We start from the raw sequence: 17,119 nt of genomic DNA, 5'->3' as shown, positions 1-17,119 counted from the left end.
TTTAAATAACTTAAAAATAAACATATGAAATTATTTATCGCCATTCCGCTTTAAGTTCTAAGCACAAATTATATATTTATATATATACACACACATGCATAGAAAGCTTATTAAATGCAAGTGTCTACTTCAGTATTTTAATATATTAAATAACTTTTAATATATTAAAATAAGATTTTTATTTCAGATCAATGTTGTTCTTCTGAACTTTCTACTCATCAAAGAAATCTAAAAAAAATGTACTCAACTGTTTTCAACATAATAATAAGAATAATAATAATAATAAATGTTTTTTGAGCAGCAAATCAGAATATTAGAATGATTTCTGAAGGATCATGTGACTGGAGTAATGATGCTAAAAATTCAGCTTTGAAATCACAGGAATAAATTACATTTAAAAATATATTCAAATAGAAAACAGTGGTTTTAAATAGTAAAAGTATTTTTAAAAATCTTACTGTTCAGAAACTTTTGACTGGTAGTGTATATTATTATATGGCAATATTACATGAAAATATTAAATTACTTTTTTGTAACTTGCTCTAATCTTCAAAAACAATTACTAATAAATGCATTTTCGTTCTAGCATTTCGGGTGGTGCAAAACAAATTATAAGTTTAAATTGCAATTAAATCTTTGACTCAATGTCCTTGAATGGCACCCACAATCTCCTACTGTACAGCATATATGGCTGGATATAAATAGTCATACAGTTTTCATTGTACACAATATCCAAAAAAAAAAAGTTTTTTGTGGCCCTTGGCAGTATAAAAAAAGCACATAGCAGACATAACATTTTCTAGTATGTTCTAAATAAAATTAATACACACACAACACTTTATTTTGTTGCTTTATAGATTAATATGATCTAGTCTCTTATTGTCGTTTTACAGAGCTATATAGAAATTGCTTTTGAGACCGAAGAAATCAATTCTCTTTAGACTGCGTAAAAGCTTTTTTACCTCGGCGAACAACAAATAAAACACTTAAAGGTTACTTATTGCTAGAACTGATGGGAAAAAACATACTTCTCTGGCAGTTAAATTTTTTTATTGCTCAATGGTGTTTTATGGGCATTGTATTGCAGCGCTCACAACAATGATTTCTCCCAACCCTTGTCCTTGGGCCGTGCACAAGAATGAGAGGATGTAAACAGCCGAGGATATGAGAGACAGAGGGGGGAGGAAATATCAGGATAATATTAGAGAGAAATAAATATCAGACTTAAAACATCACCCATCCTCTTTAACAATAACATATAACCGTATAACACTTCAGGGATAATATTTATCTCTAAAATGAATAGAAAAAAGCAGGCTTGCCACTTCAAAAACAAAGCTTGCAATTGGCAACACTCGAACACTTGTTTGTTTGCTTTTAATTGTATTATTCACAAAGGTTATTTACAGTGTTTTTTTCCCCATTATAAACAGAAATCCATACCAGATCCTTTTTTGTGTGCTACTTTTCATTGTTTATATGCATGTATTGTGCACAGGCCTTGGCTTATTTTGATGCCATTGGTTTCCAAATATTCTGGGTGATTTTAGTGCAAGAAAAGAAAGGGGATATTAACTCTCCATCTCCTGTATTGAACTATTCATGCCCTTAACAACCCCACAGCAAAAGCAGCAGCCAACAGGTCTATTTATCACAGTCAAAAGCATTGGACAGAGAGCTCAAGGATACGTGGGTATGAAGTCCGTACAAATTCCTCATTAAAAACATTTGAAAACAGCTCTGGGGACCTCTACTGACTGAAAGAAAAAATGAAAAGCTTTACGCTGAGAGCCCCAAAAGCATCACTCCTTCACAACCTTCAAAAATAAACACACACACACACACACACACACACACACACACACACACACACACACACACACACACACACACACACACACACACACACACACATATATATATATATATATATATATATATATATACACACACACACACACACACACACACACACACACACACACACACTATGAGTCAAAAGTTTTTGAACAGGATGATTTTTAATGTTTTTTAAAGAAGTCTCTTCTGCTCACTGAGCCTTTATTTATTTGATTCAAAATACAGGAGTGATATTGTAAAATAATTTAAATAGAATTGTATTTATTCCTGTGATCAAAGCTACATTTTCAGCATCATTACTCTAGTCTTTTTCAGTGTCACATGATCCTTCAGAAATCATTCTAATATTCTGATTTGCTGTTCAAGAAACAATTTTATTATTATTATTACTATCAATATTTAAAACAGATGCTTTGATGATTTTTTTCAGGATTCTTTAATAAATAAAAAGCTTTTGTAACATACACTATACCATACAAAAGCTTGAAGTCAGTAACTTTTTTGGGAAAGAAATTATAGAAAGTTATCCTTTTATTTAGTAAGAATGCTTTAAATTGATCAAAAGAGATGATAAATAACATTAACATTCATAATATTACAAAAGATTTCTCTTTCAGATAAATGCAGTTCTTCTGAACTTTCTATTTATCAAAGAAACCTGAAAAAAATTCTACTGAACTGTTTTCAACATAATAATAATAATAATAATAATAAATGTTTTTTGAGCAGCAAATCAGCATATTAGAATGATTTCTGAAAGATCATGTGACACTGAGGACTGGAGTAATGATGCTAAAAATTCAGCTTTGAAATCACAGGAATAAATTGCATTTTAAAATATATTCAAATAGAAAACAGTTAAATAGTAAATTTTACTATTAAATATTTTTCTTTAAAAGAAAAAAAATCTTACTGTTCAAAAACTTTTGACTGGTAGTGTATATTATGATAATGCAATACCACATGAAAATATATATATATTTTTTTTTTTGTAACTTGCTCTAATCTTTAAAAACAATTACTAATAAATGCATTTTTTTTTTGTCTATTTTCTGTCTAGCATTTGGGAAAATTGCAAAAATTGAAATTAAATTGTTGGCTCAATGTCACTGAATAGCACCCACAATCTCCTACTGTACAGTATATATGGCTGGATATAAACAGTTATACAAAAAATGCATTTCAATGTACACAATATCCCCCCAAAAAATTTGTGGCTCTTGGCAGTATAAAAAAGCACAAAGCAGACATAACAAATTTTCTAGCATGTTCGAAATAAAATGAATCCCTTTATTCCACTTAAGTATTTTGTAAACAAGTTTTTTTTTGCAACAGTGCGGAATGGCCTCTCCTTCTGGTTTATTTTAGTTCTGATTTTGTTTGAATCAGAGAGGGGCATATAAAACAGACGAAAAACAGTCAAAGTAAATACAAAACACATGATGTATATACAGTTTAAAAATAAACAGATAGCATGACCAGAGAACTGTCATAAAATATTTACATTACTTTACAAGAAACTAAGTATGAAATAATAAAATGCATAAACTCAAACATTCCCACAGAGGTTACATCCGGGGGAAAAAAAATCTCTCTCTGCAGTACGCCCAAACGGATCTGATTTCTTCAATCTTTTTTTTTCCTTCATTCAGCCCTGCTATGCAATTACGCACAAATACACACAAACACACATGTACAGCAACACAGCTGTAGATCTGCTCCACCAAAGAACAAAAACAGCTGTACGAGGAATGAAGCAAGTCAAGTGGGGATATCTGCACAACTGCAGCTCACATTTTAGCCTCCCCCACAACCATTCACCTTTTCACTCAAAGTGCCTCAAAAGGTTTTCCAACTTTTCCGCTTCATTCAGATACAGCATTTTCTCTCTCCTCTTTTAAAATGAATCATAATGATTTCATGGGTGTTCATTAATAATTAATACAAAAATCATTTCTAGCATTGGTGAAATACTATGAAAACTAAAGTGCTACTTTTTTTTTGCAGGGGGAGTTCACACCTTCATTTCCACCATAGGACCTTCACACATAGCAGAACACACACAAGGCTTTGTACTGGGATTTTTGTAGTAACAGTCAAAGGCCAGAGTCCATCTCTGGGATATAGAGTGGGTTTTGTTTTTAGTGTTGACAGAACCCCAACACTGCCAAGTTGTGTCCTTGACCAACAGTGAGAAACTTCAACATTATAGTAACCAGGAGTGATTGGACATCAGAATGTTTCTAAAAAAAAAACAGCTGCACTACATTATCAGCTATCACACTGAAGAGAAAAAACATTAGGAGTGCACAAAGTAAGCAAACCAAATCCTTTCTACAAAGAGATTCTTTTACTTTTATCTACACTGCCAGTCAAAATTTTTTGAACAGTAAGATTTTTAAAGAAGTATCTTCTTCTCACCAAGCCTGCATTAATTTGATTCAAATTACAGGAAATTGAGCAAAATTTTGTAATATTACAAATATTAAAAAAAGATTTTGTAACATTATACACTATACCATTAAATATACCATTTAAAAAAGAATAATACTTTTATTTAGAAAGGATGCTTTAAATTAATCAAAAGTGATGTTAGGACACTTATAATGTTGCAAAAGATTTCTAAATGATGCTAAAAATGATGCTTTGAAGTCACAGTAATAATTTACATTTCAAAATATATTGAAATAGAAAACATTATTTTAAATAGTAAAAATATTTCAAAATTTTACTTTAAAAGAAAAAGAGAGAAAAAGAGACTTCTTTAAAAAACATTAATAATCTCACTGTTCAAAAACTTTTGACTGGTAGTGTTCGCTGTAGTGTTTACAACGAGACCGGATGTGTATTGCTGTGAATTTAGACGACTTGACTCTTGATAGAGAAAAATCCAATATTTGACTAAAAGTCTACCCAATATGTCTGGGTATGTGACTTTAGAGTCTCGTCTCAGTGCCAGCTTGGGCATCTGGGTTCTTAAAGGCCAGCACGATGTTGTTTTCTTGCGCGTACGCAGTAGAACGAGTGTTCGGAGTTTGTCTAGTGAACGCTCTGAGGAGTTTAGAGCGGTAATGATCCCCTGCCAGGAAGTACAGGATGGGGTCCAAACAGCTGTTCATGCTAGCAAGTGGGCGAGTGATTTTATAAGCAAAGTTGACGATATTAAGGGACCTGCAATCTGCGTCTAGAATGCGGTAGGCGTAATAGAGCGAACGGGTGATGTGGAAGGGTACAAAGCAAATCGCAAACACAACCAGCACCACTATGATAAGTTTAATGGACTTCTTCCTCGATGAAATCTGTTGACTTTGGGACAGGCCTTTTCGGGGTTGGCAAAGGGCCCGGGCCATTAAACAGTAGCAAACCATTATGACCAGAAACGGCAGGATGAACAGCAGGACCATCAGCACTGAGTTATAGGTAACATAGTTGTCAAATTCATCCGGGCGGCTGGTGTCATGACACAAAGTGTCATTTCCTCTCTGAGAAGTGTTGACAAAAATCAGCGTGGGCACCAGACAGGCTATCACAGCTGTCCAGACGAAACCACACATCATATGGGCATGACGTGGCTTCACCAAAGTCAGAGTACGAATGGGGTGACAGATACCTAGATAGCGGTGCACACTGATGCAAGTGAGAAACAAGATGCTGCAGTACAAGTTAGAATAGAAAAGAAACCGCACAGTCTTACAGAGAAAAACCCCAAAAGGCCAGTGGCTGCGGTTTGCATAGTAGTATATGAGCATAGGCAAGGAGAGCACGTAGAGCGTGTCTGACAGGGCCAGATGGAACATATAAACTGTACTGGGTTTCCAGGGCCTCATCTTAGTGATGAACATCCACAGGGCCACAGAGTTCAGTATGAGTCCCAGGAAACACACCAGGGAATATGATACAGGTAGCAGAATGTACTTGAACTCCTCATTGAAGAGACAGCTGAAATTCACTTCCTTCTCAGAGATCGGTATCAGTGTGGTGAAATGAAGGGACAAATTCCCAGAGACGCTTTTCCTTAAGAGTGAATTCATTTCTGTTAAAATAACAACATAAATGTTTTTAGACATTTTAGAAACAAGAAGTAAACACAGGATCAAGCAGTGTTAGGCAGAAACTAGTTACTGGCGATACTATTATGGCAAGCCGTTTTAGCCTAAAATATACTAAGCGTAACTCGTCGTAAATGCATTTTTACAAGAAACAATTCAATTAGAGAGCTCTATAATCCAATTCCTACTAGCAAAAATGCCAGTTAGAGAACTCTTTATATCAATTTTTACTAGTTACAATTACAATTAGAGAGCTCTATAATCCGATTGCTACTAGTAACAATGCCAATTAGAGAGCTCTTTAAATCAATTTTAACTAGTAATAATTCCAATTAGAGAGCTCTCTAATTCAGTTTTTACTAGTAACAATTCCATTTAGAGAGCTCTAATTCAATTGTTACTAGTAAGAACTGAATTAGAGTGCTCTTTAATTCATTTACAGAGCTATGCAATTAAACATATCTTTAACCCTCTGGGGCCCGGGGGTGTTTTGGGGCCCTGAAGAAGTTTTGACATGCCTTGACATTTGTGCTTTTTTCAGTATGTTAAAAACATATTAATATCCTAAATCTAAATACATTGTATTTAGCACAAATTGGACTACAAAAATATGTAAGCAACATGAATGTACACTTTTAAGTTTTTGAGAACACAATGTTTATGCGTGCATTTTGAAAAACTAAATTTTTGAAGTCACTGAAATAAGGTCATCTAACACATACAGAATATTTATTCTCGGGACTTTCGAGAATTGGATGTGGTAGGCTTGGTTTTTTTCTACCAAATGATGTGAAAATCATCTAGTTCACTTGTTTTCACAAAACAGTATATAGATTTAAATTTTTGAAGACACTTTTTGTTTAGAGTGGCTGTATGCGAGAAGGCGTGAATCATCATGAATAATGCTGTGATTTACACCTGAGAAGACAAAGACCTGCATAATGAGCCGCATAATGAGCCATTCAGTCGGATGTTGACTGAGAGGAAACAACAGAAAGAATAAAGGAAAAATGAAAGGACAAAATACATATATATTTAGTTTGAAGCGTATTTTGAATATATTTAACTATCACACAAAATAACTTGTCTTTCACTTGTGAGTGCAGTTAAACTTTTTATTAGGAACAAAAGTAATAAACACAGAAGTCAAGATGTCGAGGGTGCAATATCCAAATCACTTGCAGGAAACTTGAACACAGGAAAACGGGGAACAGCAGAAACTGCAAAGAAAACAAGTAGATGTGAGCAACACAATGATCTGACAAAGACAGAGCTAACATGGAGAAAACACATACACTACCAGCCAAACTTTTTATTATTAAAAGTTTTTTTTTTTTTTTTAAGTGAGCAGTTTTTTTTACATAGTAAACCTATTTCACAAAATTAGATAATTATTTTTCTTTAAAAAAGTACCTTTGACTGGTAGTGTATAGCATAGGCGTATAACAGTTAGGTGCAAATAAAACAGTGTGAGATAAATACAGGTGTAAGGTTTGTAATGAAGTGATACAGGAGAAACCATACATCTTCTACCTTTCATACAGATTACTTAAAAAGAGAATAGTAGTTTTTTATTTGAATTGGTTTATGTAAAAGTAAACATTTCAAGCTTTCTACAAGTAAATGCATTATGTCTGTGAGGCACGTAATCACTTAGATTTAGGTTTCATGCACGTTAGTTTCATTTGTGTCTGTGTAAAGATATAACAGACAGTGAAGGCAGAGCGCGTGCCCTGACTGTTTTCTTATTTTCATAAAAGCACAGTGTATACAAATAAAAATATACCCTCTACAGTTTCGAATGATGTATTGGTTGTATTTGTACGATCAAAACTGACGGAGAATTTTACATTCTTTTCGGAGTTATTACAAAAGCGTGCCTCAAATGCGCCAGCGCGTTTTTCGACCAAAGTTGAAACATCCTGTCATCATGAGACATTTAGATGCAGTGAAATGAAACATACTTTATAATGTTTCACTTGCTGTAGTCAGGAAATACAGTTGGCAAAAAGTCTTAACTGGTAAAATGTGTGCACATTCTGTCACAGTAACAACTTGCAAATATAAAAGAAAAAAACTTACTTGTGTAAATATCTCATCTGCTGGTTCACGCCATGTCTCATTTAATGTTCATCTTCTGAAGTAAGTTTTATTCCTGACAGCCCGTCTTCTTCCAGAAAGGACTAACTTGAAAGAAAAGAAACTGCTTTCTCCTTTGTTTACTGTGATGTGGGCGTCTACTTTTGGCGCGGCGCCCTCACGTGGACGATTTGAATATGAAAGACTGGAATCGCTCCTGGGCGTGATCTAATTAAAACTAATGAAGCAGACAAGAGAGACTGGACATCGTGTTGGTTTCATACGGATTACTTTATCACAGAATATTTGATTTCAATAAACATTACTTTATTTGAAAGTATAGATATCAAGCTTTCTCTAGACATATTGCTCATGTCTCTGTGTTGTGTATTGGCTGAGTTATAGTCTATTTTAATGACGCGTTTCTGAATGAAGATCACGGAGATCAACGCGGCAGACAGCACACCCTTTTTGTTTTCTTTATTTTGTAAAATCACAATATTTTTTGGGTTTTGTGAGTATATACAAATAAAAGTAGACCCTTTACAGATTCGATTGATGTACTGCTTTTATCTGTACAATCAGAAATGACCGAGTAATTGAAGTTCCTTTTGGGAAACTGCCATAAAACGCGTATACGTGTGTTTGGACCCCAGGGGGTTAATGTGTTTTTTTTTAATTAGTAAAAATTGAATTGTATTGCTCTGTAATTGCATTTTTACTAGTAAAAACTGAATGAGAGAGCCCTGTAATTGGAATTATTACTAGTAAAAATTGATTTAGAGAGCTCTCTAATTGGAATTCTTACTAGTAATAATTCAGTTGTAGAGCTCTGTAATTAAAAATGAATGGAAGTCAATGGAGACATATAACTAAGTAAAAAGTTATATGTAAGTAAAAATTCATTTGTAAAGCTCTCTAATTGGAATTGTTACTAGTAAGAATTGAATTAGAGAGCTCTCTTATTGGCATTGTTATTAGTAAACATTTAATTATAGAGCTCTCTAATTTAATTATTTCTAGTAAAAATGCAATTATGACGAGTAATGCTTAGTATATTTTAGGCTAACACGGCTTGCCTTAATACTATTACTTTTTGCAATAGTATTACAGTTACTGTCCATAAAATAGATTGTTACTTAGTTACTTTCAATGTCTCAACCCCAACTGATTTGAAGTCCAACAATCCAATAATTCCTAGATTGACACAAAGTCACCAGTGCAGCAGGCAAGCTTGGAATATGAAAAAGCGTACATTCAGCAGATGGAAATATTGGAATTACATTGATTTTGTCATGAGAAAAGATGATCCAAACACTGTTGTGTAAGTTATGGCACAACTTTTCTCTGGCATTACATGGCTTGCCCACCCACATGAACAAAAGAGTTTCTTATGAACTTATATGATTTCTTTCGATAAAATACATTTTTAAATTAGAGAAATTAGAGCTACACATGACAATTAATAAGATTAATACAACACTTTTACTTAAACGTTACTATAATCACCACATTGGTCAAATGAGGCAGAAATATATTGTTAGTAATCTTTTAGAAGAATTTTATGGGGAAGACATGCAATTATAACTTCTGTGGAGAGTGAAAGGAAAGTAATGTAACTAGTGTAACTAAGTATTGTTGCCAGAAAGTAATAAGTAATAATACGAAAGGAGCATAATGTATAAAACTTTTTAGCCCAACACTTGTCACAAGCTATAAAATCAACATGGACTACAAAGTACATACTCTTTTGTGCGCTTACAAGTCTAATTTTAACTCATTTTATAGGTTTTAGGTCTAAAACAATATTCAAACTCCATATCCAAACACGAAAACTACCGTTTGAAAACTATGCTGTTTTATAATAAATAGCAAAACAGAAAGAAACACTTTTTCGTGCACATTTAGCGTACATGAGACGTAACGTTAATTTTTTTTTTTAGAAAAACAGAGAGAGAGAGAGGGAGAGAGAGAGAGAGAGAGAGAGAGAGAGAGAGAGAGAGAGAAACGGGAACACGCGGAGTTGTTTTCACGTGCTAAAACTTACCGTTCACTCAGTTGAACGTGGTAAACACTTCGCCTCACAGATTAAAACATCAACTTAGATGGTTGTCGCTAATGGTTCAAAAACCATTCAACTTGTTTAAAAGATTTACACATCCAGATTTATCGGACAGGGAGCACTCGATGTGGCCCCGCTGGACTAGTAGGTGTGTATGGGTGAGCGAGTAAACTGAGGGGCGGGGTATCCGCGCCAAACTGATTTTCTCCCCTCAGCTCCTCCAGACGAATTTACTCAAATTTAGTGACAGGAATTGCTAAATATCTAATCACTTTTCTTAAATACTTCGAGAAACCTGCTAAGGTATTAAAAGACAAAGATAGTTTTATTAATCTTTAATAGGAGGAACTCTTCTTTTTCTTCTGTTTCTAAAATGTAGTTTTCCAAGCTGATTTGCTTGAACTCATCTCAGTATCATATCAGGCTTTTATCAGTTTCTGCCATCTTTAAACAGACAGTAATTTACAGTCGAAGCTCATCCCACATGCCCTTTAAACATTTTATGTTGGCTCTTGTAAATGATAGAGCGATTTTTATGATTAAATCATCTAAGATAAATTATACCACACTTAACCCCAATTCATACATGGTGCTGTTTCCTTTCTGTTTAATATAAGACACTAGCAACTCTAGATAGACACTCTTAGGCTAATATTTGTTTAATGTTTTAGAACCATTTCACTTGGTTTTCCCCAACCACCCATTATTTTATTTCACTTTCACTGTAATTTCACTTCCAGTAAGCAGCATGTGACTGTGTGGACGGCACACCATTTATGTGTGACCCTGGACCACAAAGCCATTCACAAGGGTCATTTTTTTTAAATTGAGATTTATACATCTGAAAGCAGATTAAATAAGCTTTCCATTGATGTATGGTTTAGGATAGGACAATATTGGCTGAGATACAACTATTTGAAAATCTGGAATCTGAGGGTGCAAAACATCTAAATATTGAGACGCCTTTAAAGCTGTCCAAATGAAGTTCTTAGCAATGTATATTACTAATCAAAAATTAAGTTTTGATATATTTACGGTAGGAAATCTACAATATGTCTTCATGGAACATGATTGTAATACCCTAATGATTTTTGGCATAAAAGAAAAAATTATATTTTTGACCCATATTGCAACAAATATACCTGTGCTATGACAGGTTTTGTGGTTCAGTCACACATAAGGATAAGTGTATACATCCCAAAATAATGTAATAAAGTTCCAAAGAAGTTGTAGGTTTTCCATATCCATCCTAATGAAAATTAACATATTATAAAAGTAGTATGTCAAATCTATTAAAACTATTTACTGACATAATGATCAAGACTTACTAATATAAAAAAAAAAATGAAACTTTATTTGGAGAACTACTTGTGCACAAGGTGCATTTCTTAATATTAGGCTTCAAATCTTAATGTCACTATTGATGAGGACTTTATGATCTTTGAATAATATTGGTCTTTATATGCAAAATTTTACATGAAGTATACTTGCAATAGTTCCACTTTATCACAATCAAATGTGACCCTGGACCACAAAACCAGTCATAAGGGTCAATTTTTTGAAATTGAGATTTATACATCTTGAGAAAATCTAAATATTGAGAAAATCGTCTTTAAAGTTGTCCAAATGAAGCTCTTAACAATGCATATTACTAATCAAAAAATAATTACAAATGACAAAATATCTTCATGGAACATGATCTTTACTTAATATCCTAATGATTTTTGGCATAAAAGAAAAATCAACAATTTTGACCTACAATGTATTGTTGGCTATTGCTACCAAAAAACCCATGCTACTTATAACTGGTTTTGTGGTCCAGGGTCACAAATATCAGTATATCTTTAGGCAGACTTCAGCACTACTTCTGCACAAGTAAAGTGCATTAACCACAAAATTAGTTGTTCAATTAAGCAAACTTTAAATATACCAGTTTAGTAACCAAACCAAAAGTACAATTGCAGGGTATTTTTATTAAGCACATAAATATGTAAATGTATTTGTAGTACACATAGCATGAAATAAATGTATTTCAAATACATTTTAGTATTTATCTTTCGCTAGGGCAGTAACAGAGGTAATAAAGAAATGTAGGTGTTTCCCAAGAGTTCTAGAGGAACATATGCACTTTTGTTTGGAGTAAAGTTAATATTTAGTAAAAAGTTAAAACACAGTTCCATTTGACCAGTGAGAGGTTAGTAGTGCTCATCTGCCTTAGAGAGAAGACCTTAAAGCTTCGGTGCTGTAACTAATTCATAAATAATCACACACATTTATATCAGAGCACTCCGGTGTGCTGTTAGGTAAATAATATGATCCTTGTTTGTTCAGGACAGACATTGTGAACATGAAAAAGCAAATGTCTAGAAAGCCAAATGAACAGGGCAAAAGGTTATTGCAAGGAAGACTTTTATCTGCGATCCGTGATCAGTTGGAGTGCCATAACAGAGTGCATGACTGCTATGGCTTTCTGAGTTAAAGTTCACATTGAATATTTGCACGATTGTTTTATGATGTTGGCTGCAGTAATAAACCACATAGTTTGAAGTTAAATAATCTGTGATATAGTTTTCAAATGAATTTGACTTATAGTGTTAGCATTATATATCACTTACATCTAGGATATTATAAAAAAAAAACATGTTAAATGTCATGTGTCATAAATAAAAATATATCAGCTGTGTGAAAGCTGGGGAGATTAGTTTGCATTGTTGGTATGGTAAGACCCACTTCCTTTCCAGTGCTGACCTGATGGTTAATCCGAGAGGGAGTTCTGGGAAATTGCATAAATTGTACAGGAATGTGAGTGGGATAATGATTCAGTAATGTGGCTAGTTCAGCTAGTGGCCTACATAATAATCTAATGACTGACAGGTGAAGTCACCTTACCGCCTGATGAGGGGGAATAAACAGTTAAAACACAGGGGACGGAGCTGCTGCATTACGTAATCACGTTGGAAAGGTCACGCGTCCTTTATCTGTGTTCTTCGATTCAAAAATTTAGGGTACACTCTTAAAAATAAAGGTGCTTCACGATGCCATAGAAGAACCCTTTTTGTCTAAATGGTTCCATAAAAAACCTTTAACATCTGAAGAACCTTTTTGTTTCACAAAAGGTTCTTTGTGGCGAAAGAAGGTTCTTCGGATAATAAAAAGGTAAGAAAAAGATGGTTCTTTAAAGAACCTTTGACTGAATTGTTCTTTGTGGAGCCAAAAACGGTTCTTCTATGGCATCACTGTGAAGAACCTTTTAAAGCACCTTTATTTTTAAGAGTGTAGGGTGAGAAACATCTCATTTTCACCACCAAAAAAAAGCGTTTGCCTTTCTCCTGCCTAGAGTATGTCATGTGAGACCTTTCCAACATGACTACGTAATGCGTGAGGTCAATGGTGCAAGATGAGTGAGCACTTGTGGTTAAAAAGTATATACTTTTTTTTTGTTTTTTTGAAAATGACACATTGTCACAATGGCTCAAGCTGCATTGAAACTGCAGTTTGGACCTTCAACCCATTGACTCCCATTGAAGTCCACTATATGGAATGTTTTCCTCAAAAACCTTAATTTCTTTTTGACCATAGAAAGAAAGACATGAACATCTCGGATGACATGGTGGTGACTAAATTATCAGGGCTGGACAAGTGGTAATCTTTCTATCCACAGGTTGTTGATGCTGGACTGCAGGTAAGTTTGCATTTTCTAAATCACTGTTTCCTCCCACAGGTCGCTGATGCTGGACCACAGGTAAGTTTGCATTTTATAATTTACTGTTTCCCTCCACAGGTTCCTGATGCTGGACCACAGGTAAGTTTGCATTTTCTAATTCAATGTTTCCTTCCACAGATTGCTGATCCTGGGCCACAGGTAAATAATAGTGGCCACATTCTTCATCTTCTTCCTCTGAGCTAGAATCATGCCATTCCATGGAGGTTGGTTCCCATGTTTTTCTGTTCATTCTTGGGTGTGGTTGGTTGGAGTTCCAATTCCAGTGGTAGGTAATACATGGTAACAAGAGATCATCCTTTTCCTTCATAATAAGTCTACAACAACTGTGTATCACATCTCACAGTGATTTCTCAGCTTCCCTGTGCCTCCTCTAGGTGTGAGGATTCTCACCAGAACCCAATCTCCTGGGTGCAATACCTAGCTTCTTACTTTTCCTTCATAGTTCCTGTTGTTTCTCTTTGCTACCTTCTTGCTGTTTTCTTTTGCAATCTCATATAACCCGCATTCCTTGACTCCATCTTTTTACATATTCCTTATGGTCTTCAGTCCCTCCCTCTGCCTTGAATCCAAAGAGCAAGTCTACAGGTAGTCTTGGCGAACGCCCAAACAGGATATAGAAGGGCGAAAATCTAGTAACCTTACATTGTGTACTGTTGTAGGTGCAGGTAAGTTTGTTCAACGATTCCTTCCAGTTGGACTGCTGCACTTCTGTTAAGGTCTTTAACATCTGGAGCAACATCCGAGTTAAACGTTTCACCTTTCCATTTCCTTGTATGTGGTATGGTGTTGTTCGCATCCTGCAAATCCACAATGCATCTTTAACTGAGAAAGCAACTCATTTTCAAACTTGGCTCTCTAGTCATGATGAATCCTTTGGGGAAATCCAAATTTCAGTGCATAGTCTTTGAGGATTCAATCAGCAACGGTTTTGGCAGATTTTGGTGTGGTGGCGTAAGCTTGTGCAAACCTCGTGAAGTGATTGACTATCACCAGAATATACTCATACCCTCCTTTGCTCTTGTCGAGGTGCAAAAAGTCAATGGAAATGGGTGGTTGGTGATAATATTCATGAGTGACACTCCAGTTTCTTTACCTGGCTTCTTTTGACTCAAACAGTTACAACACTTCTCCAATCAAGTCATAGCTTGCACTTCTATTGCCTGCAAGGTTACCTCAACACAAGCAGGCATGAGTTTCTCCGTACACTGCTTCATCATTGTTTTAGTGTCCAATGGCATATGAAATGAACTGTCAACATCAATGTTGTTTTTTCTAGGGCGGTATTTTATCGTGAAGTGCCGTTGCATTGAGTTTGGCACTGGTCAGTACACAGGTCAGCGGATTATTGCCGCCATATACGGTGAACTCTTCACTTCAAAGCTAGAAACTCCAATTTACTTGAATGAAGATTATAGTTTAATTCAGCAGCTGTCAGTGTGCCGTATCTTCATGCAATGAAGTATGCAATGCCTCTTAGGATTTTACACCTGCCTTTGGTACAGAACAGCACCAAGTCCCAGTTTAAAGCATTCTTCTGGAGTATGAACGGCTTTGAAAAATCAGGAAATCCTAGGATTGGACATTCCGCCAAGCAGTCTTTTAATTTTGCCAACCTCTGCTGATGATGTTCCAACCATAGAATGGGCTTCTTATACTCCTCTTTTTTTACATTTGCTTTCAGCTCCATTATGTCTTTCTTCTTCAAGCAAACCACAATAGGGTCGCACCTCTTTCTTGGAAATGAGCTTGGAGTATTCATCCTAATGTGGGCAGGCTAAGATTTGTTTTCCCTCCAAGTAACTACGAAGCTGCATGCCTAGTGCAATTGCTCTTATTACAGCATCAGCGATCTCAAGCTCAGAAAAACCTCTTCCCAGTCCATGATCAATTTGGTGAGCTAGAATTGAGAAGGTGAGTTTAGCCTTCTCAATTCTATTCCATGTTGGCATAACTGGTCAAGTTGATGCTGCGTGCCATTTTAAAATGGTATTTTGTTGTGAGTTTCACAGCATGTCATAGCTTAGGCTAGCTTAGCATAGCTTCACAAATTTTGTCTCACAAAAGTTCTGACATGTCCTCATCTTACTGTTCTTCTAACCCCTCCCTCTCAAGATGTCTCACAAGGGAGTTAACAAATTAGTGACTTTTGTAGATAACATTTTCATTCTGTTCAAATCCAAAAAGTCACACAATTTTACAAGATTTTCTCTTGACAATTAATACATTGCTCCTATTGCTTCTATGGTTCACTTGGGCTTTCGGTGTGTACAGTGTGATGCAAAAGACCAATCTTAGCTGATTTGGAATATGGCAACGCTCCAGGTATCGCCGATCAACCTCAGATAGTGCATGCTTTTTGTCCAGACTCAACGTAGGCGCTGGACGTTTCCACTCTGCTGTTCCTATGAGCCACAAGTTAGGATGAATAACACTAGAGGTAGACTATCATCTGAGGACACCGACCTTCACTGCATTTCATCCCAGCGGTGCCTCCAAACGTTGCACCCTTTCCACCTGATCAGGGGAAATAAACAGTTACGTTCAACCGATCCAAGGCATTCAATACTCGAAATCAATTGTTAAAGACAAGATATACATTATAAGAAATATATTAAATGTCATATAATTTTATCACTTCTTACTTTACTCTTTATCTTCTTTTTACAACCACCACAAAGTCAAGCCAGTGCAGAATACTCACCTACTCTTCAACCACTTTCATTCATGTCATGAAAAAGCAGATAGATAGAAAGAGTCAAGAACAGCCTCCAACTACTAGAGTGAAAAAAGGGACCTTTTTTGTAAGAGCAGAAAGGAAGTTTATTTGTGATAAGCTATCATTAATATAACAGCCAGACTCACTGAAATGCTTACTTCGGCCGAGAGAACACAAGGATGTGAACTCGCTCTGAACTCTTGTTTTCTGTCTATGTATCTATCTATGTATCATCTGTCTGTCTTTCAGATTACTGCACTTACTCAACTTTATCCTAGTGCAAACATAGTCTTCAAAGATCCTGTTTATACAAACAACCATATTTGTTCAAGTTTAAAGTTAATCAAATATTGACACTGAATAGTACAGATTAAAAAAAAAGAAAATCACCCTTTAATCAGTATTTCTTTCTGTGACCAAACCAAACCATCAAATTACAGTTATACAATTGCAAAAATAAAGACTTTGGAACTGCAGAGGTGGGAGAATTCAGTTAACGCCAATATAACATTATAAATGAATGTATAGCTAGTTGGCATTTATAGTTTTATAAGGCAGATAGAATTACTTTTTACAATGTGTATTAAATCCCTATGGAAAATCATGTTCATTTTAATTTTCAGTAAAAA

General features: G+C 35.0%; 1 protein-coding gene across 1 annotated transcript; it reads right to left on the bottom strand.

The window, feature by feature from the left end:
• Nucleotides 1-2,911: 2,911 nt before the first annotated feature.
• LOC141288526 (P2Y purinoceptor 4-like) lies at nt 2,912-10,356 on the bottom strand. The gene is made up of 2 exons (XM_073820682.1): nt 10,036-10,356; nt 2,912-5,893 (listed from the first exon to the last, which is right to left on the bottom strand). The coding sequence occupies exon 2, from the start codon at nt 5,889-5,891 to the stop codon at nt 4,797-4,799; it is 1,095 nt and encodes a 364-aa protein (XP_073676783.1). The 5' UTR covers nt 5,892-5,893; nt 10,036-10,356; the 3' UTR covers nt 2,912-4,796.
• Between the last annotated feature and the right edge of the window lie 6,763 nt (nt 10,357-17,119).

This window comes from Garra rufa, chromosome 16, assembly GCF_049309525.1.
Source record: "Garra rufa chromosome 16, GarRuf1.0, whole genome shotgun sequence".
NCBI classification, from domain to species: Eukaryota; Metazoa; Chordata; class Actinopteri; order Cypriniformes; family Cyprinidae; genus Garra; species Garra rufa.
This window is presented reverse-complemented; position numbering and strand designations above follow the sequence as displayed.